We start from the raw sequence: 24,931 nt of genomic DNA, 5'->3' as shown, positions 1-24,931 counted from the left end.
GTTAGAATTATTTCAGCAATGCTTGTATCATTGTTATACCTTGAATTATAAATTCTTGTTAAATCAGGTAGAACAGTTCATAGTATTACTAACGATTAACCCTCTCCATTGTCAATGTGATTATTTTTCTTAGTATGTGGCAGTTTAAACTTTAACATGGTGAATTAATCTCAGAATGTTTGCTTACATACATTTTTCTGTACCTTGATAGTATTTTTTAAAATTTCTCTGAATTTATTATAAAACTAAAATTCTAATTTTTAAAATAAAGACAACAGTATATATTGACATTATATCTGAACAAGCATATGATTAATATTTTCTTAATTGTTGATTTTTCTTTTAATATTTATCTTTCCTAATTGACATTTTCTTCTTGAAAATTGTGCCTAAGTGAATACACAGTAGAAAGATCCAGTATACAGAAATGTCAAAGAAATGAAGTCAGCAACTCTTTACTTTGGAACACAGATGTAATACTCATTAGCATAGTTAAGGTTATTGTTATTGTTATCTCTTAGTGTACCTGAAGCTTTCTTTAAAATCTTTCAACCTTAAATGTGGCTAAATAGCCCGTTTTCTGCATTTAAGAACAAACTATATTTCCTCTTCTAAGTAGATTCAGGAATTAGTCTACTTAACATTTCTGCTATTTGTTTGGCTTGTTGCTCTCCATAGGAAAAATACTTTTCTAACATATTTATGTATTACAGTAGAAAATGTTTTTCCTTTCAGACTGCTTTTTCATAGTGTCCTATAGTATAAATTTATTCCTTTCACAGTGTAATTTATCACTTTTATTTTTCATCTAGGATTTTCTGCCGTCTCTTGGCAAAAATGGCAAATAATGATACTGTTCTGAAGAGACTGGAGCAGAAGGGTGCAGAGGCAGATCAAATCATTGAATATCTGAAGCAGCAAGTTTCTCTACTTAAGGAGAAAGCAAGTAAGAAAATTTAAAATATTTTAAGGAGATACTTAAAATGAATTCATACACTGATGGAGAAAAAATAATGTTTACCGTATAAGTTATTTAAGTTTTACTTAGAAGTTTCTGTTATATGTAGAAAAATATCAAACCTGAATTTCTACCTTCAGGACTTCAGTTGGTTTTGTTTGTTTAAATGTATTTTATTTTCAGTAGTCAATGTTAATGGCAGAATAGAAATTTTAAAATCTTTTGCTGTCACTAGTAGAAATAAATGCTTTCCTACATTTTATAAGCTAATGGCTTATCAAAACCTGTATTTACTCTCCAGAAACTTTATCAATTTTTTTTCTAATTTTAACATACCACTTTGTTTCTTTTTTTATAATGTTTCTTGAGATTTTAAAATTATTTTTCTTAAAATTCTTACTCTCTTTTTATTAAAAAGATGAAGAGATTGGAAACGGTCATTGCTCGTATGATATATGTTGTAAACCGAATTTTGTCTTCTATAGGTGGCCATTTCGTAGCCTCTTGATGAGCATTTTAGTTTTGCCAATTTGAAAATCTTTCTACTTATTCTTCACCTTTATGTTATTCTTTGGTAGCCTATACTGGTAGTTTTTAGTCAAATTTCTCCCAATTTAGAATGAATGTTTTATAAAATCTCTGTTAATATCCTGTAAGGAAAATATTTCCTAGAAAAATAACCTACCTATATATAATTTTAAAACATATCTTAATCTTATATATAAAATAGAGAAGAGAAATAAAAAGAAAGGTATAAGTAGTAGTAACAATAATACGTATTTCAGTAAGTAATACTTCAGCAGGATTATACCACTAAAGGCAGTGTAAGAGGGTCACATGCCACATGATTCACATACATGGAATCATCAAGAATGCAATAGGTACAATGCCGACTAGTATAGGTATATAGTCAGACTGCGTTTGTTAGGTATCTCAGATACCAGAAGCAGATAGTGGTATAGATGATTTATTGAAAATGATGAGTGATTAATTAGATAATACTTTGAATAAAACAAGGTACAGTCTACTCTTGATTTATGTGGTACTTGATTCACAGAAAATTTAGGGTATAATAAACATGCTTAAAAACACTTTGTGTTTATATGTAAAGAATACTTAAAATCTAGGCTCAAATAATTATTAATAGGATTTTTACCTATACAAATTTATAATAGGCCACTATAAAGTTCTGCAGGATGTGAAACAGTTCTTCATTTTGCAGGTGTATCCAGCATACTGCAGGACATCTGGCATTCTTGGCCTCTGCCCAATAAATGCCAGTACTAACAATCAAAAATAATCCTACAGATTTTCAAAATCCTACCTACAAAGCAGTACCAACCCCACTGAGAACCATTATTTTTCTCTTATATTTTTGTTACCCCATTGCACACCTTTAACACATACATTATATTTTGAGCAAATCCTTGAGTTATTTCACTCATTGAATGTTTGATTAGTTTAACTCAGACTTTAGCAATATTCAGCTTTTAAAAGGTAATGACTAAAAAGAAAGACATGAGAATAGTTTTTGCTTGTGTTGTAACGTCTCAGAAATTTTTTAAAAGTATATGTATAATTTAATATAATGCTTCTCTTTTTTTCAGTATCTGTTACTGACATTTTATTTTTTATTTTTAAAAATTTTTTTGAGACAGGGTCTTGCTCTGTTACCCAGGCTGGTGTACAGTGGCACTATCTCAGCTCACACTGCAGACTCAACCTCCAAGGCTCAGTCAGTCCTCCCACCTCAGCCCCCTGAGTAGCTGGACTACATGAATGTACCACAACCCCCAGCTACTTTTTGTATTTATTGTAGAGATGGGGTTTTGCCATGTTGCCCAGGCTGGTCTCAAACTCCTGGGCTCAAGTGATCCTCTTGCCTCAGCCTCTGAAAGTGCTGGGATTATGGGATTATAGGCATGAGCCACTGCACCTGGCCACATATTGACACTTTTGTGCCAGCTTCTTAAGTTATTTACCATTGCCCTTTATTATAGCTGCAATGCTGAAAAGGTGGTAATTTGATCTTAGTTAGCATCTTAATAGGAGTGAGGAAAATGATTCATAAACAAAGTCTTTCTGTTTTACTCTTATTTCATGTATTTTCTCCCTTTCTTTCTCTCTCTTAAATATCATGTTTGTTTTAATAATACTAAACTGGCATAAAGGCACTGGCCAAACATTTGGTTACACTAGAGCTAGTATTATCCTAGCTGTAGTTATACTGGCTGTCTTCTTTTCAAATAGTATTCATACAAAACCTTTTTTAAAAACACATATTTTAACTGGATGTTCTTGATCCTAGTTTTGCAAGCAACTTTGAGGGAAGAGAAGAAACTTCGAGTTGAAAATGCTAAACTGAAGAAAGAAATTGAAGAACTGAAACAAGAGCTAATTCAGGCAGAAATTCAAAATGGAGGTAATTAAATATAGAAAATTTGAGTAATCCAGAAGTTAAGAAGTTGGCCAGTTACACTAACAGTGAGGAAAGAAGTAAGAATCTCTATCTAGGCAACTTGGACAACTTCATAACTTCTAAATGACTCAGATTTATCAATAAAATGGGGGCATGAATAGAACCTACTTCTTAGAGTATGAGAATTACATGAGTTAATTCTCATGTAATTGAAAAGTGTTTGGGGCATAGTAAGTTCATAATAAATGTTAGCTGTTCTTATTTGCAGGTTTCTCAGTTTAGTAATTGATTAAATGAGAATCACGCCTTTATTCTTTGATACCTCAATAATGGCTAAAATATGCTTATTTTTTGGCAGCCATTTTATAGTCTCAGACAGTGGATATTTGATAGCCATATACAGTGAATTTTTCATTTAAAAAGAGTTCCCATTTATGGTTCGCAATTTCATATTTTTATCATATTTATTGGTTTAATATGAATGACATTATTTCATTTTCTGTCTCAGTGAAGCAAATACCATTTCCGTCTGGTACTCCACTGCAAGGTAATTCTATGGTTTCTGAAAACGTGGTACAGTCTACACCAGTAACAACCGTATCTTCTGGTACTAAAGAACAGATAAAAGGAGGAACAGAAGACGAAAAGAAAGCAAAAGAGAAAATTGAAAAGAAAGGTATTTTTGACCTTTAAGCCTATTTAGCTCTTGACTGGATTATCAGAAAATGTCAAGTTTTGATAATGATAATAATAATAGTATCAAAAATAAAGTTCAACTTTCATGAGCTAGGATAAAATTAGGAACAATATGATATTGGAACATACAAGCTGGGTCTGAAATGGTGTGTGAATATTGACCAGATTAACGGGGTAAAAATGTGGCATTTTAGGCAGAGGGGCTGGCACAAGTTAAAACATAGACAGTAAAGATTAAGTGTAGAAACCCATATGTAGTTTGGTGTGGCTGAATTTTGGTATCTATTTGTGGCATAGTTTGAGAGAAGTCACAGATAGGAAACTAGCTTAGGACCAGTTGTGAAGATAGGAAAAGAACATTCCACCAGTCAAAGCAGACTGTCTGAATTAAGATTTCAAGTATCCATGAGAACTAAAGTAGATAGAAATGTCACCATCCGCTTAGGCAACAACCCTTGAAATCTAGTCATCAACCTTAACCTGTCCCTATTCCCTGTTCTTCATATCTAATTAACCAACAAATTCTGTTATTCCTGTCTCCAAAACATACATAGACCCCAGCTCTGCTCTTTCCTTTCATTAGGTCCTACCTCACTTCAGGTTTTCATGATCTTTCATCTGAATATTAAAGCCTCATCTTTTCTAGTTTATTTTTAGCCTTGCTACTAAAGCTATTTATTCTAATCGTAAATCTGACTTCCTTTCCCCAGATATGTCTAAAAAGGTGCCTTTATAAATAATTATGAATATTTCTCATTATACTTAAACTTATTTACTTTTTTTTTTTTTGGAAAATATAACATGCAGAGGGATTTATGAACTAACCCAAGCCAATTTAGCCTCTAAAGCACTTGACAGTTCCTTTGGCAAACATCAGTAACCTCTGTTAGTTACAAGTAGGTAGGGGCTGTACAGCCTCTGCTATACAACTTCACCACTAGGTGGTATGATTATAATGAAAGCAAGTCAGACTAATTCTTCTAGTTTATAAAGTATGTTAAGGAGTAGACACAAAACAACTACATAACCTGTTCTTGCAAATTTGGTGGAATCCATATTCTATTCTCTAAGGAGGATGCACTGTTCTACTCAGGATTAATCAGTCTTCTAGTTAGAGAAGGCAACAAGGCTCTCCTTTGATGGAAGAGGGAGCATGCAGGACCAGAAGACCAAATGGAGTTATAAGATTAGAACACTTCTGTCCAGTGGAACTTTCTATGATAATGGAAATACTCTATATCTGCATTATCCAACATGGTAGCCAATGGCCACATGTGGTTATTAAAGATTTGAAATGTGGGTAGTATGACTAAACTGAATTTCTAATTTAAATAATTTTAAATTTAAATTTAAATAACCTATGTGACTGGCAGCTACCATATTAGACAGTGCTGGTTATAGAGGGCTGTTCCATAGGTGTTTAGCTGCTAGCTAGGACTGCCAGATTCTGCTCATGCAAGGGCTGTGGTGCCCATATAATCTTTCTAGACTGCTACATATCTTTTTTTCTTTTTCTTTTTTTTTTTGTTTTGAGACGGAGTCTTGCTCTGTCACGCAGGCTGGGGTACAGTGGCATAATCTCAGCTCGCTGTAACCTCCGCCACCTGGGTTCAAGCAATTCTGTCTTAGCCTCCCGAGTAGCTGGGACTACAGGCGCATGCCACCATGCCTGGCTAATTTTTGTATTTTTAGTAGAGATAGGGGTTCACCATATTGGTTAGGCTGGTCTCGAACTCCTGATCTCAGGGGATCCACCTGCCTCAGCCTCCCAAAGTGCGGGGATTATAGGCATGAGCCACCATGCCCAGTTAGACTGCCACATATCTTAATTGAGCATCACTCATTTGTCAGTGAAATATTTCTGAAATTCCTTGTGATAATTAACAAAGATCTTGGTATAGTTTTTAGTATTTGCAATCATTTCTAGAATGGGGATTCCTGATAAAAGTATTTCAAATTCCTAGGAAGTAGATTAGAGTTTTAAAATATATACAAATATAGATATATTGTTATACTACAGTATTTTTAAAGTAAATACATATACTTTATCACACAAAAATGTTAAGATTTTTGGTATATTCTGGTAATTTTGTTGTACATATTTTTCTGTATAATTTGGATTTCTACCTTTTAAAAAATTTTTGCTAATTTGTTTATGGAAAATGGAATTTTTTTAAAGCTTGCTAATGAGATTAAAAATTGGCCATTATTTTAAGTTAATTCCATCCCCTCTTTGGTAAACTTATTGTTGTATGAATTATGAATACCTTTACACAGAATCCTCCTTTCCTGCTTCATGCAGAATTATTCATCACTGAGTTGCTATATTTCTTTGTGTATGTCATGTTTATCACATATTCATTATACATATACATGTCTGTCTTCTTTAAAAGAGATTTTGAGTGCCTTGACAACATGGACTGCCCATCTTACCATTTCCAGTGTCACAGCACTCAGTATGTTGAAAGATTAAATAAATGTATAGTTAAGAATGCTTCCAAGCTACAACAGCTTATCTCTGTTCTTTGGATTCAAAGGTAAATAAGGTTTTATTTTGATTTTACTTTTTTGGGGCCAGAAAAGCTAATTGTAAACTTAAAGAATATGAATCCTCTTTGCAGGTTACAATTAACTCAGTAGCTAAAATAATCATGTGTTAATAAGAGTCACATTATCAGCAAATAAATAAAAATATAATTATTAAAACATAATCAGAATAAAATATTCTTATCTGCTTAAATAGTTACTGTGGATAACCCTAAAATCCTAATATATCTTCAGGGAAATCTAAGAAATGGAGAAATTAAGTATATACTTATTAGTGTATATAAGTGAGGAGGAGAATATTTTATGAGTGAAATTGTATTCTGGGCCGGGCGTGGTGGCTCACGCCTGTAATCCCAGCACTTTGGGAGGCCGAGGTGGGTGGATCATGAGGTCAGGATTTCGAGACTATCCTGGCTAACACTGTGAAACCCCGTCTCCACTAAAAATGCAAAAAAAAAAATTCTCCGAGCGTGGTGGCGGGCACCTGTAGTCTCAGCTACTCCGGAGGCTGAGGCAGGAGAATGGCGTGAGCCCGAGAGGCGGAGCTTGCAGTGAGCGGAGATTGCGCCACTGCACTCCAGCCTGGGCAACAGAGCAAGACTCCATCTCAAAAAAAAAAAAAGAAATTGTATTCTGCTCTAGTTCATTAGGGGTACTGGTTGTGGTGTTCTTTCTAAATAAAGTATTTATCACCTTCCAAAGAGCCATAGTAAAAGTTTTTAGGGGATTCTCTATTGTCCTGTTTTGGGGAAAGGCAAACTTTTTCTGCCTAAAGCCTTTGTCACAACTACTCAACTCTGCCCTGGTGCAAAAGTATCCATAGATGATATGTAAATGAATGAATATGGTTGTCTTCCAGTAAAACTTTATTTATGAAAACAGGCAACAGGCTGGATTTGTCCCATGAGCCATAGTTTGCCAACCTCACACAATGTCTTCAAATAGAAATACAACAGAGAAATAGCTAAAATAAGATTCAAGATTTTATGACTTGGATAATTTTTTTCTTTGTTATTATTTAAGTGAAGGTAGGAGATAAACATTCTTTTTTTTTTCCTTCTAAGCTCATCAGTATTGATACCATGGAGTTTTCATAGTGTTTTTTTGTTTGGTTTTATTCCTGATGTTTACCCATTCATAAATACTTTTTAGGAGAGAAGAGGGAGAAAAAACAGCAATCAATAGCTGGAAGTGCTGACTCTAAGCCAATAGATGTTTCCCGTCTGGATCTTCGAATTGGTTGCATCATAACTGCTAGAAAACACCCTGATGCAGATTCTTTGTATGTAGAAGAAGTAGATGTTGGAGAAATAGCCCCAAGGACAGTTGTCAGTGGCTTGGTGAATCATGTTCCTCTTGAACAGGTAATCTGTACAACTGAAATTCCTGTTGTGTACATACAACATTTTCATTCCCTCTTTCTCGATATCTTTCCATGATAATTTTGTATACTGTACAACATGTGCCATTGTTAATTAGTTCAGTCGATTAGTTTGAATGTGGTTAATTCCACAAAAAAAGCATAAAACCACCAAAAACCTGTAAAACATCTGTAAATTAAGATATAATGCATAAGGATAGAAAGAAGAAAAGATGTATTCTTTTCTCTATTTTTAAAGTCTTTTTACTTTTGTATTTTGCATTAAAAAACTACAAGTGTATATATATTTTACATATATAAAATATATGTAAAATCTAAGTAACAACGAAATACAAAACATCCCATTTTTAACAAATAAAGAAATACTATTAAAAATTACAAGTTCAATCTCCATGATCCCCTCTCCTCATTTTTCCTCAAGTATGAAAATATTTTGGGGGTTTTAGAGAAAAAACTTGTTCTCATACTTATAGATTGGTGCTTTCTGGGTTTATTTTACATGATTTTAAAAAGCAAGGAATGATAAAATTCCATGATGAAACAGTGATAAAAATAATGATTATGATGACTATTGTGTTAGAAGTACTTAATAGATAAATTTTTTTCACATGCTATTTTATTTCTTACTATATACAACTGTCAGTTAAGTAGTATCACCCTGATTTACAGATGACGTTTAGGAAACTGAACCAACTTATGCTATATATAGAGAGAGAGATATATAAAATATATAAAACTTGCTTCACTTTTTTATATATCTATAGACATAGATATATACTCATTATACATCTATCTGTATAGATATATATATACTCATTCATCTCACTCTAAGGCTGATTATCTTTAATCCCTATACTGTTCAGCTTTACTGTTTACCATTCAAGGTGGAGTTAGTCATGAAGCTTCTAACTACAGGTGCTATATAGTTTTTAGAGCCATACATATGACCAAGATCATAAATTACAAACTGCTGGGCCACGGAAAGAATGCAGTCCCAAAAAGTTTCAATTTATCTTTCATAGTATTTCATAAAATACTTACATATGGAATTTTACATGAAAATCCTGATGTCTTGTTTCTTAAAAATTCAGGACTAAGCCCCACCCCCACCCTTCCCAACCCCCTGCTGTTTTCTTAAGGCAGAAATTGGTTAACACTTAGTAATGGATAGCCCCTTTAGGTGGAAGTTAGACTCTTTAACACAGTTTCAACCATTCCATAGTTGAGGTGGAAGGTCAGTTGTGATTATTTGGTATTTATCTTTACTTTTCTGCTAGTGTTACACTTATGGAAGGTTAAGGAGAGACTGGAGTGTCTTTTTTTTACCATGTCTCAAAAAAACAAGAGTGTTACTTGTTTTTTCTGTCTAGGATTCCTTACTCATTTCCTTTACTTATTTGGTAGACAGTTGTATCATAATTGCATCAAAATTGCACTTTTCATTCCTGGCCTGGGCTTTGGTTTGGCTCTCTATTTCAGCATTGCTGGAACACAGTACAGGTAATGGATCAATATTGACCTATCATCAAGAGTACAAGGAAGTGATTTCTTCTACTCCCTACTTAACAAGCTCATTTCTTTTAGGTCTCTAATGATTAATTATCTGAGCCAGTAAAGTCTGAGTTTTAAGTGTTTCATAAAAGAAATTGATAGGAGGTTGGAGTATCTCCACTTTTCCTTTCTTCTGGTTAGTTTAGCACTAGGGACTGTGCTTTGTGTAGCTTCAGAAAACAAACCATGGTTACAGTTTATATAATATTATTCCCTATTTAAAATTTAATTCTTTCTGTAGTGAAATTAGAGCTGGGTATTTGGAATATGTGAAAAGTATTGATGGTATATTTTATGAAGGATAACCTTACATGATAACCATTTTAAAAGCAAATTGATACTCCATGATGATACCCTTCAGAGCAGTGGTTTCTAACTGTTGCTCTTTTTTTCTTATAAGCCTTCAAACCTCCTTCTCAACAAAAGTTTACTTCCTTTTTCTTTACTTTTGAATACCATATTTACTTTCTTGAAGAAATAAATGGTTTTTAAAAAATCTAGTAACAGTGGAAAGAATCAAAGACAGTAACAGTTTTAAATGTCCTCTTTCTAGATGTCTTCTGTGGTGGTTTGAATCATCTAACTATTTCCTCTGTCACATGGTACTTCAGAGATATTGCAAAGAATATGGACTTCAACATTACGATAGTTCTGCCTTTGTTTATTGCTACTCTGCTGCTTCTTGGTTTTGTGAACTTGAACAAATCCCTGTGTTCATTCAGTTATATTTATAGCTGCAAGTATTTATTAAGCACCTAAGTAAAGGATACAGCAACAAATTAAAAATAAAAATACAGAGATAGATAAATTGTTTTTTTTTTTGGAGACAGAGTCTTACTCTGTCAGCCAGGCTGGAGTGCAGTGGGGCAATCTCGGCTCACTGCAACCACTGCCTGCCTCCCAGAGTCAAGCAATTCTCCTGCCTCAGCCTGCCAAGTAGCCAGGATTACAGGCACCACCACCATGCCCACCTAATTTTCTGTATTTTTATTAGAGACAGGGTTTCACTATGTTGGCCAGGCTGGTCTCGAACTCCTGACTTCAGATGATCTGCCTGCCTTCGCCTCCCAAAATGCTGATATTACAGGTGTGAGCCACCACACCCAAGCAACATATTTTTAAAAATAACCCTGCCTTTATGAAGCTCACATTTGTATAAGGGAGTCACAAATATTACCAAGGCATAAGTAAATATTTAGTATGTTAAATAGTGATAAGTGCCAAGAGAAAAATAGGGAAAGAATCTAGTAAGTATTGAGGCCAGGATGATATTGACATTTTATATAAAGTGCCCAGGGAAGACCTCATAAAGAAAGTGACATTTGAGTAAAGGTCTAAGAAAATGAAAGCAAGTCATGTGTTTATCTGGCTGAAGAGCATTTCAGGCAGCCCTGGGAGAGATGGATGCCTGGGATGTTCAAGGAACAGCATGAGTCTGTTAATAACTGAGAAAGTCATGGGAGATGAAATCAGAGATAAGGGTGCCAAATGTCTTATAGATCATTGTAAAGAGTTTGGCATTTTTTCTGAGTAAGATGAAAGCCATTGTAGGATTTTAGAGCAAAAGAATAACATTGGTCAGCCTGACATTTTAATAGGATCATTCTGGCTGCTCTGTTGATGGGAGGAAGATGGAATTAAGGAGATCAGTGAAGTTTCTCTTATCTAGGAAAAAAGAAATAGACTTGGCATATGCATGTGCTTTTTTTACTTTTTAATATTTATGTTATATAGGACCAGGACTGATTCATAACTCCTTATGAAGTTAGGAGCCCTGGAGAAAAGAACCAACTGATCTTGAGCCAGCTTAAATTGGAAAAACTCCTCATTTGGGCTTCATCTTTTCTGTTCTTATAAGTTGTAGACTATTTTTTCTCTTCTAGCAGCCATCATTCACAACCATAAGCAAAGCTATTTTTATAAACATCTGTATCTAACCCATCAAGATACAACCTAAAATAAAAGTTTAAAAAAAAAAAAGATAGTACGAGTAAACATTGTATAAAGCAGGGACACTTAGACCTCAAAATTACATACTCTATTTTGTAGGTTGTACATTTTTCTAGCGACAAGGTTCATAGCTATCATCAGATCCTTAAAGGATTGCATCTAACTAATCCTGTTGCTACTCTTAAACATTTTTGCTGTAACTTTTAAGTTCTCATATTTGTGACATTGTCAAGTTGTTTGAAGCATTTGAAGAGAAATATTTATGAAGACTGCCTACTTCATTTTGAGTTTGACTCTTAGGCTCATTTTTTTAAATCATAGTATTTCAGAGTAAATTCGCATATAACATTTATTTATAAAACCATCTTTTGTCTAGAATGCATCTTTTTTTCTCCTTTGAGCAATAGTCCTCTTGTATGATTCATTTTAAACCTGTTGAAAGAATTTAAATAACTATATTTCTTACTTTTGCTAGTTGGAGAAAAAAATTAAGACACTTCAAATTTGAAGATTAAAGAAATTTCTATTTGCTTCCATAAAAAAATTATAGAAATAGCCCTACATGTTAGTTGCATGATGCATGATGCTGGAATTGTTAAATGATCTTTTTTTGTTTTGTTTTGTTTTGTTTTGTTTTGTTTTTGTTTTTGAGACAGGGTCTCATTCTTGCCCAAGCTGGAGTTCAGTGGCATAATCAAGGCTCATTGCAGCCTCCAGGCTCAAGTGATCCTTCCACCTCAGCCTCCCAAGTAGCTGGGACTATAGCTGCATGCCACCATGCCCAGCGAATTTTTTAATTTTTTGTAGAAACTGAGTTTTGCCATTTTGCCCAGGCTGGTCTCGAAAAAAAAAAAAAAAAACCCTGGGCTCAAGCAGTCTGCCTGCCTCAGCTTCCCAAGGAGCTGGGATTATAGGCGTGAGCCACCATACCCAGCCAATTTTTTTTTAATTAAAAAATAAATCTAACATAGCTCTGGAAATGATCAAATGTGTAGGGAAGAAAATGCACATGTGTAAATGTGTCCATTTATTTTAATTCTAATGCTAGGCTAAATGCTTTATATGCATGTTATGATTTAATCCTTATGACAACTCTTCAATATTATTTCTCTGATTTTCTGAGGAAACAGGAATGTCAACTTTATGCATTCTTATTGCTAGTAAATGGCAGCTGGAATTCAAAACCAAATCTGTTTCACTCATTTATTCATTCAGTAAATTTTTAACTGAAATTACTCTGCTCTTTCAACCATAATGCGTTATCAATTTGGACGAATTTTTTTTTCATGTTTATGCAAAGCTTCATAACAACAGTAAGAGACTTTGGGCACACAAAGACAAAAGTACATCCACAAAAGTAGAACATTTCATACTTGGCATATTAGGTGTAGCTTAATGTAGTTTGGATATGATTAGGCTTAATCTGTGTACATCTTTACTTACCAGTTTATATTTCACACAGATGCAAAATCGGATGGTGATTTTACTTTGTAACCTGAAACCTGCAAAGATGAGGGGAGTATTATCTCAAGCAATGGTCATGTGTGCTAGTTCACCAGAGAAAATTGAAATCTTGGCTCCTCCAAATGGGTCTGTTCCTGGAGACAGAATTACTTTTGATGCTTTCCCAGGTAGGTATTTATTAGTAATTACTCATAGTTTTGGAATCAGTTCTCAAAGTGATGTTTGTAATGCTTAAAGGTTAAAATCAGTCCTGTGTAAGAATCATAAGTCTTACATTAAATGACCATTATTAACTATTATTGAGTTTTTCAAGATTGGCTCAAGATGACACATTGAGTAAACCTTGTAACCATTCTCCTCCCCATGAATGTACATGTTGTATAAAACACCTGATATGATTTGACCATGTCCCCACCAAAATCTCATCTTGAATTGTAGCTCCCATAATCTCCACATGTCATGGGAGTGACCCAGTGGGAGGTAACTGAATCCTGGGGGCAGGTTTTACCTGTGCTGTTCTCATGATAGTGAATCAGTCTCATGAGATCTCATGGTTTTATAAAAGGGCAGTTCCCCTACATATGCTCTATATAAGACATGCTTTTGCTCCTCCTTTGTCTTCTGCCGTGATTGTGAGGCCTCTGCAGCCATGTAGAACTGTGGGTCAATTAAACCTCTTTCTTTTATAAATTACCCAGCCTCGAGTATATCTTTATTAGCAGCATGAGAATAGACTAATACAGTAAATTGATACCGGGTAGTGGGACACTGCTGTAAAGATGCCCGAAAGTGTGGAAGTGACTTTGGAACTGGGTAACAGGCAGAGATTGGAACAGTTTGGAGGGTTCAGAAAAAGATAGGAAAATGTGGAACAGTTTGGGACTTCCTGGATACTTGCAGGGCTCAGGAGATAGGAAAATGTGGGAATGTTTAGAACTTTCTAGAGACTTGTTGAATGGCTTTGACCAAAATGCTGATAGTGATATGGACAATAAAGTCCAGGCTGAGGTGGTCTCAGATAGAGATGAGGAACTTGTTGGGAACTGAAGCAAAAGTGACTTTTGCTATGCTTTAGCAAAGAGACTGGTAGCATTTTGCCCTTTCCCTAGAGATCTGTGGAACTTTGAACTTGAGAAAGATGATTTAGGGTATCCGGCAGAATAAATTTCTAAGCAGCAAAGCATTTAATAGGTGACTTGGGTGTGCTTAAGCATTCAGTTGTATTCATTCACAAAGACATGGTTTGGAATTGGAACATGTTTAAAAGGGAAGCAGAGCATAAAAGTTTGAAAAATGTTCAGACTGAAGATGCAGTAGAAAAGAAAAACCCATTTCTGCCAGCTGCAGAAATTTGCATAAGCAATGAGGAGCCAAATGTTAATTGCCAAGACAATGGGGAAAATGTCTCCAGGGCATTTCAAAGACCTTCACAGCAGCCCCTCCTATCACAGGACCTGAGGCCTAGGAAGAAAAAATGGTTTCCTGGGCTGGGCCCAGGGCCCCCGTGCTGTGTGCAGCTTAGGGACTTGGTGCCCTGCTTCCCAGCTGCTGCAGCCATGGCTAAAAAGGGCTAAGTACAGCTCAGGCCCTTGCTTCAGAGAGTGCAAGCCCTAAGCCTTGGCAGCTTCCACATGGTGTTGAGCTGCAGAGGCACAAGAAATCAAGAATTGAGGTTCGGGAACCTCCGCCTAGATTTCAGAAGTCCCGGAAGCCCCTGGATGTCCTGGCAGAAATTTGCTGCAGGGGCAGGGCCGTCATGAACCTCTACTAAGACAGTGTGGAAGGGAACTGTGGGATGGGACCCCACACACACAGAATCCCCACTGGGGCACTGCCTAGTGGAGCTATGAGAAAAAGGCCACTGTCCTCCAGACCCTAGAATCATAGATCCACTGACAGCTTCCGCAGTGTGCCTGGAAAAGCCGCAGACACTCAACTCCAGCCTGTAAAAGCAGCTGGGATGGTGGCTGTGCCCTACAAAGCTACAGGGGTAGAGCTGCCCAAGGCTGTGGGAGCCCACCTGTTGCATCAGCATGACCTGCATGTGAGACATGGAGTCAAAGGAGATCATTTTGGAACTTTGAGGTTTAATGACTACCCTGTTGGATTCCAGACTTGCCTGGGGCCTGTAGGTCCTTTGTTTTGGTCCAATTTCTCCCATTTGGAATGGTGTATTTACCCAATGCCTGTACCCCCAATGTATCCTGGAAGTAACTAATTTGCTTTTGATTTTGTGGCTCATAGGCAGAAGGGACTTGTCTTGTCTCAGATGAGATGCTAGACTGTGGACTTTTGAGTTAATACTGAAATGGGTTAAGACTTTGGGGAACTGTTGGGAAGGCATGATTGGTTTTGAAATGTGAGGACATGAGATTTGGGAGGGGCCAGGGACAGAATGATATAGTTTGGCTGTGCCCCCACCCAAATCTCATCTTGAATTATAGCTCCCACAATTTTCACCTGTCGTGGGAGGGACCTGGTAGGAGGTAACTGAATCCTGGGGGAGGGTTTTTCCTATGCTGTTCTCGTGATAGTGAATAAGTCTCATGAGAGCTGATGGTTTTATAAAAGGGCAGTTCCCCTACACATGCTCTCTTGCCTGCTGCCATGTAACACATGCTCCTCTTTAACCTTCTGCCATGATTGTGAGGCCTCCACAGCCATGTGGAACCGTGAGTCAATTAAACCTCTTTCCTTTAGAAGTTACCCAACCTCAGGTATATCTTTATTAGCAGCATGAGAACAGACTAACACAACACCACAGAGAGATTTTGTCCTAACTAAAGCAATAATATGAATACCAGCATAGTAGAAAAGTATGACATGGATAGAGAACAGATTAATGTGCTGCAAAATCACTTATGCTGTAGATTGTCTCATGCTGCAGCACGGAAAGAGATGAAAAGTTTAGGTTTATAATTATAAATTCCATCTAATAATATATTTGCATATGTTTTTACTCAACTTCAGGATATAGAGAAAATATCTAAGTTAAAATGTAATGATTTTAATAATCTAAAAGGAAGTTTCATTTTGTATTGCCTGTTTTCTCTAATAAAAATACTCCTGAGACAGATGAAGCTTCATAATGTGTGAGAAAGTTTCTTCAGACAGGTCTTTGAAGCAGAAGAGAAAAGATTCTTGGCAGATATAGAACAAGTATTTATCTCATATAAGAGGAAGGACCTGATAAAAAGAAAAACAATTAGAAATTAAGACTGCCTTTAAAGGATATTTATTTGACTAGAGTAATTGGGAAAGGCAGATATAAATGAAGATAACAAATAGAATTAGGTTCAAAAGTCAGAACAGTTTGGAGACATATTTGTAGAAATGACTGAGATTTGTGTGTGTGTGTGAGCGAATTATTTTTTAATGGTGCAATAAAATTAAACTAAGGTTTTTTGGGGTTTTTTTTTCAACTTGTATTTTAGGATCAAGGGATACAGATTTCTTATATTGGCAAATTGTAAGTCTTTGAAGTTTAGTGTAGGAATGATCCCATCACCCAGGTAGTGAGCATAGTACCTAATAGGTAGTTTTTCAACCCTCACCCCACTCCCACCCTCCCTCCTAGTAGTACTCAGTGCGTTTTGTTTCCATCTTCATGTCTGTGTATGCTCAATGTTTAGGTTTAGCTCTCACTTATAAGTGAAGACGTACTGTATTTGATTTCCTGTTCCTGTGTTGAGTTACTTAGGATAATGGCTTCCAGCTGCATCCATTTTGCTGAAAAGGATATAATTTTCTTTTTTTAAGGCTGCATGGTATTCCATAGTATATGTGTACCACATTTTTTTAATGCAATCCACTGTTGATGGACACCTGAGTTGATTCCATGTCTTTGCTATTGTGAATAGTGCTGTAGTGATCATACAAGTGTATTTGTCTTTTTGGTAGAATATTCTATTTTTCTTTGAGTATGTACCCAGTAATGGGATTGCTAGGTCAAATGGTAGTTCTGTTTTAAGTTCTTTGAGAAACTCCAAACTGCTTTTCACAGTGGCTGAACTAATTTTCATTCCCTTTTCTCTTCCACCTCACCAACATCTGTTATTATTTTTTTTGTCTTAATAATAGCCATTGTGACTGGTATGAGATGGTATCTCATTATGGTTTTGATTTGCACTTCTGTGATGTTGAGCATTTTTTATATTTGTTGGTGACATATATGTCTTCTGTTGAGAAGTGTCCATGTTCTTTGTCCATGTTTTAATGGAGTTATTTGTTTTTGCTTGTTGAATTAAGTTCCTTATGGATTCTAGATTAGAGTTTTGTTGGATGCATAGTTTGCAAATATTTTTTCCCATTCCTTAGGCTATCTGTTTACTCTGCTGATATTTTATTTTGCAGTGCAGAAGCTCTTTAGTTTAATCAGCTCCCACTTGTCAACTTTTATTTTTGTTGCAATTGCTTTTGGAGACTTGGTCGTAAATTCTTTGCCGAGGGTGATATTGAGAAGGATATTTCCTAGAATTTTTGCCAAGAGTGATACTGAGAAGGATATTTCTTAGATTTTCTTCTAGGATTTTTACAGTTTTAGGTCTTATATTTAATTCTTTAATCCATCTTGAGTTAACTTTTGTATATGGTGAAATGTAAGGGTGCTATTTCATTCTTCTGCATATGGCTAGCCAGTTATTGCAGCACCATTTATTGAATAGAGAGGTTTTTTTCCCATTGCTTGTTATTGTTGACTTGTTGAAAATCAAATGGTTGTAGGTGTGCAGCTTTATTTCTATGTCCTTTATCTTGTTCCATTTGTCTGTCCATTTTTGTACCAGTACCCTTCTGTTTTGGTTACTGTAGCCTTGTAGTATAGTTTGAAGTTGGGTAGTGTGATGCCTCCAGTTATGTTCTTTTTGCTTAGGATTATTTTGGCTATTTGGGCTCTTTTCTCATTCCATGCAAATTTTAGAAAATTTTTTTCTAATTCTGTTATAAATGATGTTGTATGTAGTTTGATAGTAATAGTATTAACTCTGTAGATTACTTTGGGCAATAAGGCAATTTTAACAATATTGATTTTTCCAATCCGTGAGTGTACAGTGTTTTTCCATGTGTTTGTATCATTTGTGATTTCTTTCAGCAGTATTTTATAGTTCTCCTTGTAGAGATCTTTCACCTCCTTCATTAGGTGCATTCCTAGATGTTTCATTTTTTGTGTGCCTATTGTAATTGGGATTGTGTTCTTGATTTGACTCTCAGCTTGAACTTTAGTGTATAGAAATGCTACTGATTTTTGTGCATTGATTTTGTATCCAGAAACTTTACTAAAGTCATTTATCAGCTCTGGGAGCCTTTTGGCAGAGTCTTTAGGGTTTTTCAGGTACAGAATCATAAATCAGTGAAGACAGATAATTTGACTTCTTCTTTTCCTATTTGGATGCCTTTTCTTTCTCTTGCCTGATTGCTCTGGGTAGTACTTCCAGTTCTATGTTGAATAGGGGTGATGAAAGTGGGCATCCCTGTTTTGTTCCAGTTTTCAAGGGAAATGGTTCCAGCTTTTGCCCATTAGGTATTATGTTGGCTGTGGGTTTGCCATAGATAGCTCTTATTATTTTGAAGTATGTTCCTTTGATGCCTAGTCTATTGAGGGTTTTATCATGAAGGGAGGTAGATTTTATTTAAAGTTTTTTTCTGTATCTGTTGAGATGATTATATAATTTTTGGTATTAATTCTATTTATATGGTGAACCACATTTATTGATTTGCGTATGTTGAACCAGCCTTTCATCCCAGAAATAAAGCCTACTTGATTGTGGTATATTGCTTTTTGATGTGCTGCTGTATTTGATTTGCCAGTATTTTGTTGAGGACTTTTGCGTTTGTGTTCATCAGAGATATTGGCCTAAAGTTTTCTTTTTTCCTTGTGGTCTCTGACAGTTTTTGGTATCAGGCTGATGCTGGCTTCACAGGATACATAAGGGAGGAGCTCCTCTTCCTCAGTTTTTTGGAATAGTCTCAGTAGGATTGGTACCAGTTCTTGGTACATCTGGTAGAATTCAGCTGCCAATCTATCCGATCTAGGGTTTTCTTTTTTTTTTTTTTTTTGAGACGGAGTCTTGCTCTGTCACCCAGGCTGGAGTACGGTGGCGCGATCTCGTCTCACTGCAAGCTCCGCCTCCCGGGTTCACGCCATTCTCCTGCCTCAGCCTCTCCAAGTAGCTGGGACTACAGGCACCCGCCACCACGCCCGGCTAATTTTTTGTATTTTTAGTAGAGACGGGGTTTCACCGTGGTCTCGATCTCCTGACCTCGTGATCCGCCCACCTCGGCCTCCCAAAGTGCTGGGATTACAAGCGTGAGCCACCGCGCCCGGCCCGATCTAGGGCTTTTTTTCTTTTTTTTTTTTTTGAGATAGGGTCTGGTTCTGTAACCCAGGTTGGAGTGCAGTGGCGTTATCTTGGCCCAGTGCAATCTCTGCCTTTTAGGCTCGAGCCAACCTCCCACCTCAGCCTCCCAAGTAGCTAGGACTATGGGCATGCGCCACCACACCAGGACTTTTTTTAATTGGTAGGTTTTTATTACTGATTCAGTTTGAGAACTTGTTATTGGTCTGTTCATGTTTTTACTGTCTTCCTAGTACAATCTTGGGAGGTTGTGTGTTTCTAAGAATTTATCAATTTTCTAATTTGTGTGCAAAGCGATGTTTTTAATAGTCTCTCAGGTTCTCTTATATTTCAGTGGGATTCGTTTTAATGTCACCTTTGTCATTTCTGATTGCAAATGGCTGAATTTTATTGAATAGCAAGGCTGATGTGATTATATAGGCATGTTTTAAAATTCTCCATTAAGTGTGTTTAATGAAATATTACAATATCAAGAGTTTTAACATGGAATAGTAAGGTGGAAAATATGGATGAAAGCATGGATTAATTTCTTTGGAACTCATTTCTACTCTCCTAATCAAAAGTAGACTAGTCTAAAAAAAAAAACACACAAGGAATTTTTTTTTTTTTACAAGTACCCATGACTTTGAATGAATCTATGTCTTGAATCTTGGTAGATGAGAAATCATAGTGGTCTATGCTCTAACAACATTTTTTTGGAGATTACATTTTGGGAAAATCTCAGTCTCCATGATTTCTCAGAGATGCCTAATGGCTTTAGATTCATGGAGCATATGCTCACCACTCTACTCCCACCAAGCAAAACTAACATGAAAACAGTACTACAGCTAGGAGACAAAGACAATGCCAGGTCTTTGTGAGAATGCACTATTTATGATCAAATAATAAGTAGGAATTTACAGTCAGACTTTTAACTTCCAAAATCATGCTTATTTCTGTTGATATCAAGTCTTATTAATAGTAGAAATTAATAGATAATTCTAAAGCATAAGTTTAACTTTTAAGTCCATTTATTAAAAATCCAAATTGTCTATACTTGATTCCTCCTCTTGAAAACCCATTTTAATCAGGTTTCTCTCCCCACTGTGTTTCGCCAGAACTGCTCTGGGTAAGATCACCAGTCACTCCCTGTAGCTATATGTCTAGTTCTCAGTCTTATTATTAATTAACTTGGCTTCTGGCACCACACTCTCCTGGTGGTCCTCCTTCTTCACTGGCTGCCCCTGTCATTTCCTTTGCTGATTCTTCCTTACCTCCTTGGATTCTTACTGTTATAGGGCCTCAGACCTTGGATTTGGACCTCTTTTTTTTTCCATGCTTATTCCTTTGGCAATTTTACCCAGTCACTTAGATAAGCTAGATAGCTGCCAAATGAACTCTTTGATGTACATGTTCCAAGGGAGGACACATATCCCATTCTTCCCCCTAGACTTTCATTTTTCCATGGTATTTTTCATCTTATTTGATAGGATTTCCATCCTCCTAGTTGCTTAACTGCTTTTCTCAATCCCTACATCTTCTCCTCAGAAAATCCTAGTGGCTCTACCTTCTGAACATACCTAAAATTATTATTAACTCCACCACTAGCACCCTAATCCCAAAGCCAACATCTCTTATCTGCATATTTATAAAAGTCTTCTAACTGATCATCCTGCTTTTGCCCTCTCTGTTCTTCCATTTATTTTCAATTAGAGCAGGCAGAGTGATCTAGCAGATTATATTACTCTGCTCAAAACTATTCAGAAGCTTTTCATCTCACCTAGAGTACAAGCCCAGGTTCTTACAGTGATCTCCCATTATTTTGTTAATCTCATGAACTCCAACTTTTCGTTGCTCACTCCACTTGAGCCACTGGCTCTTTCCCAAGATAGCTGCATGGCTCGCTTACTCATCTTATTCATATCTTTCTGAACCTCAGCTTTTTCATCTATAAGAAGGGGTTTTTAGTTGGTATTTGTCTTAACTGGGTTTGTAAGCTTTAACTTTTGAAACATTTAGCCAACTGCCTGGTATTTTAAATTCTTTGCTATAACTTTTGTGCCTCAATATCCTCATCTGTAAGATGAGAGTAATGAATATTACTTACATATATACTGAGAGGATTAAACAAGTTAATATATGTACAGCACTCAGTACAATGACCAGCACCTAGTAAGCACTATATACATGTTGTGTGTTATTATGGATATTATCTAGTTTATATGGCACTTTCTTTCTAGATCTGAGAAGGTTAATTTTGTGCTTCATCACAGCTTTTTATACTTAGGGCTTATGTCTGCTTGCAGCAAGAATTTATCCATACAATCTATATTCTTTATAAGAAGCGTGTATGTCAGTCTGCTTCTTAACTAACTCATTATCAGTTTGGCAACATCCTCTTGGGCCAAGGTTGCAAAGGTTGCAAATCTGAGTCAGTGCTCAGGTCTCCCTGAACAGTATCTCTCCCTCTAGCCTTCCAGAATCCTGGAGTGCCCACTTTGCCACACAATATATGCACAAGATTATGATTATAGATTAAGGAATGATTTACAAACAAAAAATAAAAATCTTAGGGATCTAAGAAGCAATATAATTGAACTTTATTTATGGTTATTTTTTTCCATTCTATTTATTTGTTTCTCTATTGTCGAATCAAATGTCCTTAAAGGAGTAGGAGAAATCCTTATTTTTTATACCAGTCACCTTCAGTCTTAGTTTCATTACATGTTCTACTGTAGGTGTATCATTCAATTAACTACTCTGTTATCTCTGAAAGCCTACATGTTAGAAGGCAATGTTGTACGTTCTTGCCAGTTTCATAGTTTCCGAAGAGCTAATAAACAACAAAACTACAATGACCAACTAATTTACACAGTTTTGTTATTCTTATATATATAATATATATATATGACTGGTAAATAAATACTATTTTATATAATAAGATGTCATCAGATTATAAAATATAAATATAAAATATAAGTATATTTTATATTCCTAATATAAAATATAAATATTTCCAGTAATTAAGTAATTCCAAGAGATCTCAACTTAGGAGTCAGTGAAAAAAAGATCTAGAAGGTTTATATTTCTATCATTACTTAATTATACTTCAGCAATATTTTTTTATTACCTCCAGGAAAATAATTGAATCATTGAAGTTCTACAGCTTAAGAGATATGTTACTTTTCTTCATTGTTTCTTGAACTGACTGATTCTTCATTCTAAATAATTGAACATTCTCAGCTATTGAACTTATATTAAACTTTACTCTCTGCTTTTCTATCATTAAGTAGAGGAGTTGTTTGGTATATTACTTGTCTTTAAGCCTAGACCAGATATACTTTACTACTAATTTTTCTTTTATTATAAAATTTATACTGTGAGTTACTATAAATAGAGGGGTTGTGGGTATTAACCACATGTAAGAAGGTTGTTTACTTTCTAAAGTATGGTTTGTCGGGGCAGAGTGCTGTACTAGCAGAACATGGGCTTTTTTGATTGTGTGACATTGAGCAACTTACGTTTTCTCAGCCTCAGTTTCTTTATACTTAAAATTAGAGTCAGAGTTGTGTGAATTTTAGGCAACAATGTATGTTCCTAGTGCTGAGAAAATACTAGTCCCTGTCTCACTACTCCTTTCTGTTTCTTTACATTTCACCGAGTAGAATGGGTAACAAATGAAATCCAAAGTAGTTATCATCATTAGCTAGAGAAACCCAAAATTTAAACCATTCTCCAGTATTGATAAGAAATCTTTAAGCACTAGAGCAGTGATCTAGCTGCTCATTTTGTATTTTGAAACATATTAAAGTATAAGCTGCTTCTGCCAGTTGTAAAAATATAACATATCAAAATATATTTTCATTTCTTCACAGTTTTTCATTATATTTAATGATAAAATGAGTATATTAATCCATTCATGCACTGCTGTAAAGAAATACCTTTGGGAGGCCGAGGCGGGCGGATCACGAGGTCAGGAGATCGAGACCATCCTGGTTAACACGGTGAAACCCCGTCTCTACTAAAAAAAAAATACAAAAAATTAGCCGGGCGCAGTGGCGGGCGCCTGTAGTCCCAGCTACTCGGGGGGCTGAAGCAGGAGAATGGCGTGAACCCGGGAGGCGGAGCTTGCAGTGAGCCGAGATTGCGCCACTGCACTCCGGGCTGGGTGAAAGAGCGAGACCCCGTCTCAAAAAAAAAAAAAAAAAAAAAAAAAAAAAAGAAATACCTGAGGCTAGGTAATTTATAAGGAAAAGAGGTTTAATTGGCTCATGGTTCAGCGGGCTGTACAGGAAGCATGGCAGCATCTGCTTCTGGGGAGCCTCAGAAATTTTACTCATGGCAGTCAAAGCAAGTCAGAGCAAGAGCGAGCATCTTACATGGCAGGAGCAGGACCGAGAGAGAGCAGGGAGGTGCCACACCCTTTTAAACAACCAGATCTCAGGATAACTCACTATCATGACACCAGCACCAAGGAGGAAATCTGCCCCTGTAATCCAATCACCTCCACCAGGCCCCACCTCCAACATTGGTGATTATAATTGAACATAATATTTGGGTGGGGACACAGACTCAAACCATATTAATGAGTACCTTACATTTTATTATTTTGATAATTTGGATATAATTCATTAAGCTTTATTACTTATAAAAATACAAGAGTAAAATATAGTACCTTTAACATACATAAAGAAACAACAATAACGATTTTATTTTACCAATCAAGAATATAAACTGCTGACATAATAAAAATAAAGTAAATGTTAAAAGTTTGATTAGGTCCAAAAATCAGAAAATGCTGCCAAAACAATTCACTGGAAATCTCTGCGAATAGTCTCTTTAATATTTTTGTATATTAGCTGTGTAATTTTCTTGTGCATTTTTTCTCCTACACAGGAGAGCCCGACAAGGAGCTGAATCCTAAGAAGAAGATTTGGGAGCAGATCCAGCCTGATCTTCACACTAATGATGAGTGTGTGGCTACATACAAAGGAGTTCCCTTTGAGGTGAAAGGGAAGGGAGTATGTAGGGCTCAAACCATGAGCAACAGTGGAATCAAGTAAAATGCTTCCACTACCGAAAGACATTAGAGAAAACCTTAAAAGTAATAAAGAGAAATATATTTGTCACTTGTACCTAAAATATGAGTGTCATTTTTGCGTTATTCTCTTCTAGACTTAACTAGTCATTTACCTGGTATATATTGTTTTCATTGATTGGGGAAACACTAGATTTTTACCTTGGTTTTTGATCATTTATAATGGAGAGAGGAAGTTGCCTATGTTTTGTAATAATTTATTTTTTAGCAGGAATATTGATTAGCAGCTTTTTTTTCTTTATACACATAGATAACTAACTAGATTAATATTTAGTTTCTTATTTGTAGGCACAGGATGCATGAAATTTCAAGCTCTGGGATTTTTTGTATATTGTGTATCTGTATCAAAAATATCCTCTCCTTTTCAAAAATGACAAGTTGGAAAATGTTTGTCAGACTTATTAACTGGTCATAATAATACTGATAATGACCAACTGCTCATTCTGAAAGCCAAACATAAAAGCTAGGAGATGTGGCATCTGAACATTTTTGCTTTGCTGCCAGAGTAACCCTGACTAATAATACAATAACAGCA

At 35.8% G+C, this 24,931-nt stretch overlaps 1 protein-coding gene across 2 annotated transcripts in view; it reads left to right on the top strand.

Annotated features, from left to right (window-relative positions):
• AIMP1 (aminoacyl tRNA synthetase complex interacting multifunctional protein 1) overlaps positions 1–24,440 on the top strand; it is a 30,930-nt gene extending 6,490 nt beyond the window's left edge. For both annotated transcript variants that reach the window (XM_058432420.1, XM_032172381.2), the window contains exons 2-7: positions 813–946; positions 3,267–3,380; positions 3,886–4,053; positions 7,773–7,984; positions 12,965–13,133; positions 24,195–24,440. In XM_058432420.1, the coding sequence (XP_058288403.1) occupies positions 838–946; positions 3,267–3,380; positions 3,886–4,053; positions 7,773–7,984; positions 12,965–13,133; positions 24,195–24,361 (939 nt within the window). In that variant the 5' untranslated portion in view covers positions 813–837 and the 3' untranslated portion in view covers positions 24,362–24,440. The remainder of the gene's footprint in view (positions 1–812; positions 947–3,266; positions 3,381–3,885; positions 4,054–7,772; positions 7,985–12,964; positions 13,134–24,194) is intronic.
• The last annotated feature ends 491 nt before the right edge of the window (positions 24,441–24,931 follow it).

This window comes from Hylobates moloch, unplaced genomic scaffold (assembly GCF_009828535.3).
Source record: "Hylobates moloch isolate HMO894 unplaced genomic scaffold, HMol_V3 SCAFFOLD_2, whole genome shotgun sequence".
NCBI lineage: Eukaryota > Metazoa > Chordata > Mammalia > Primates > Hylobatidae > Hylobates > Hylobates moloch.
The sequence above is the reverse complement of the archived record's forward strand: the minus strand, read 5'-3'. Positions and strand labels throughout refer to the sequence as shown.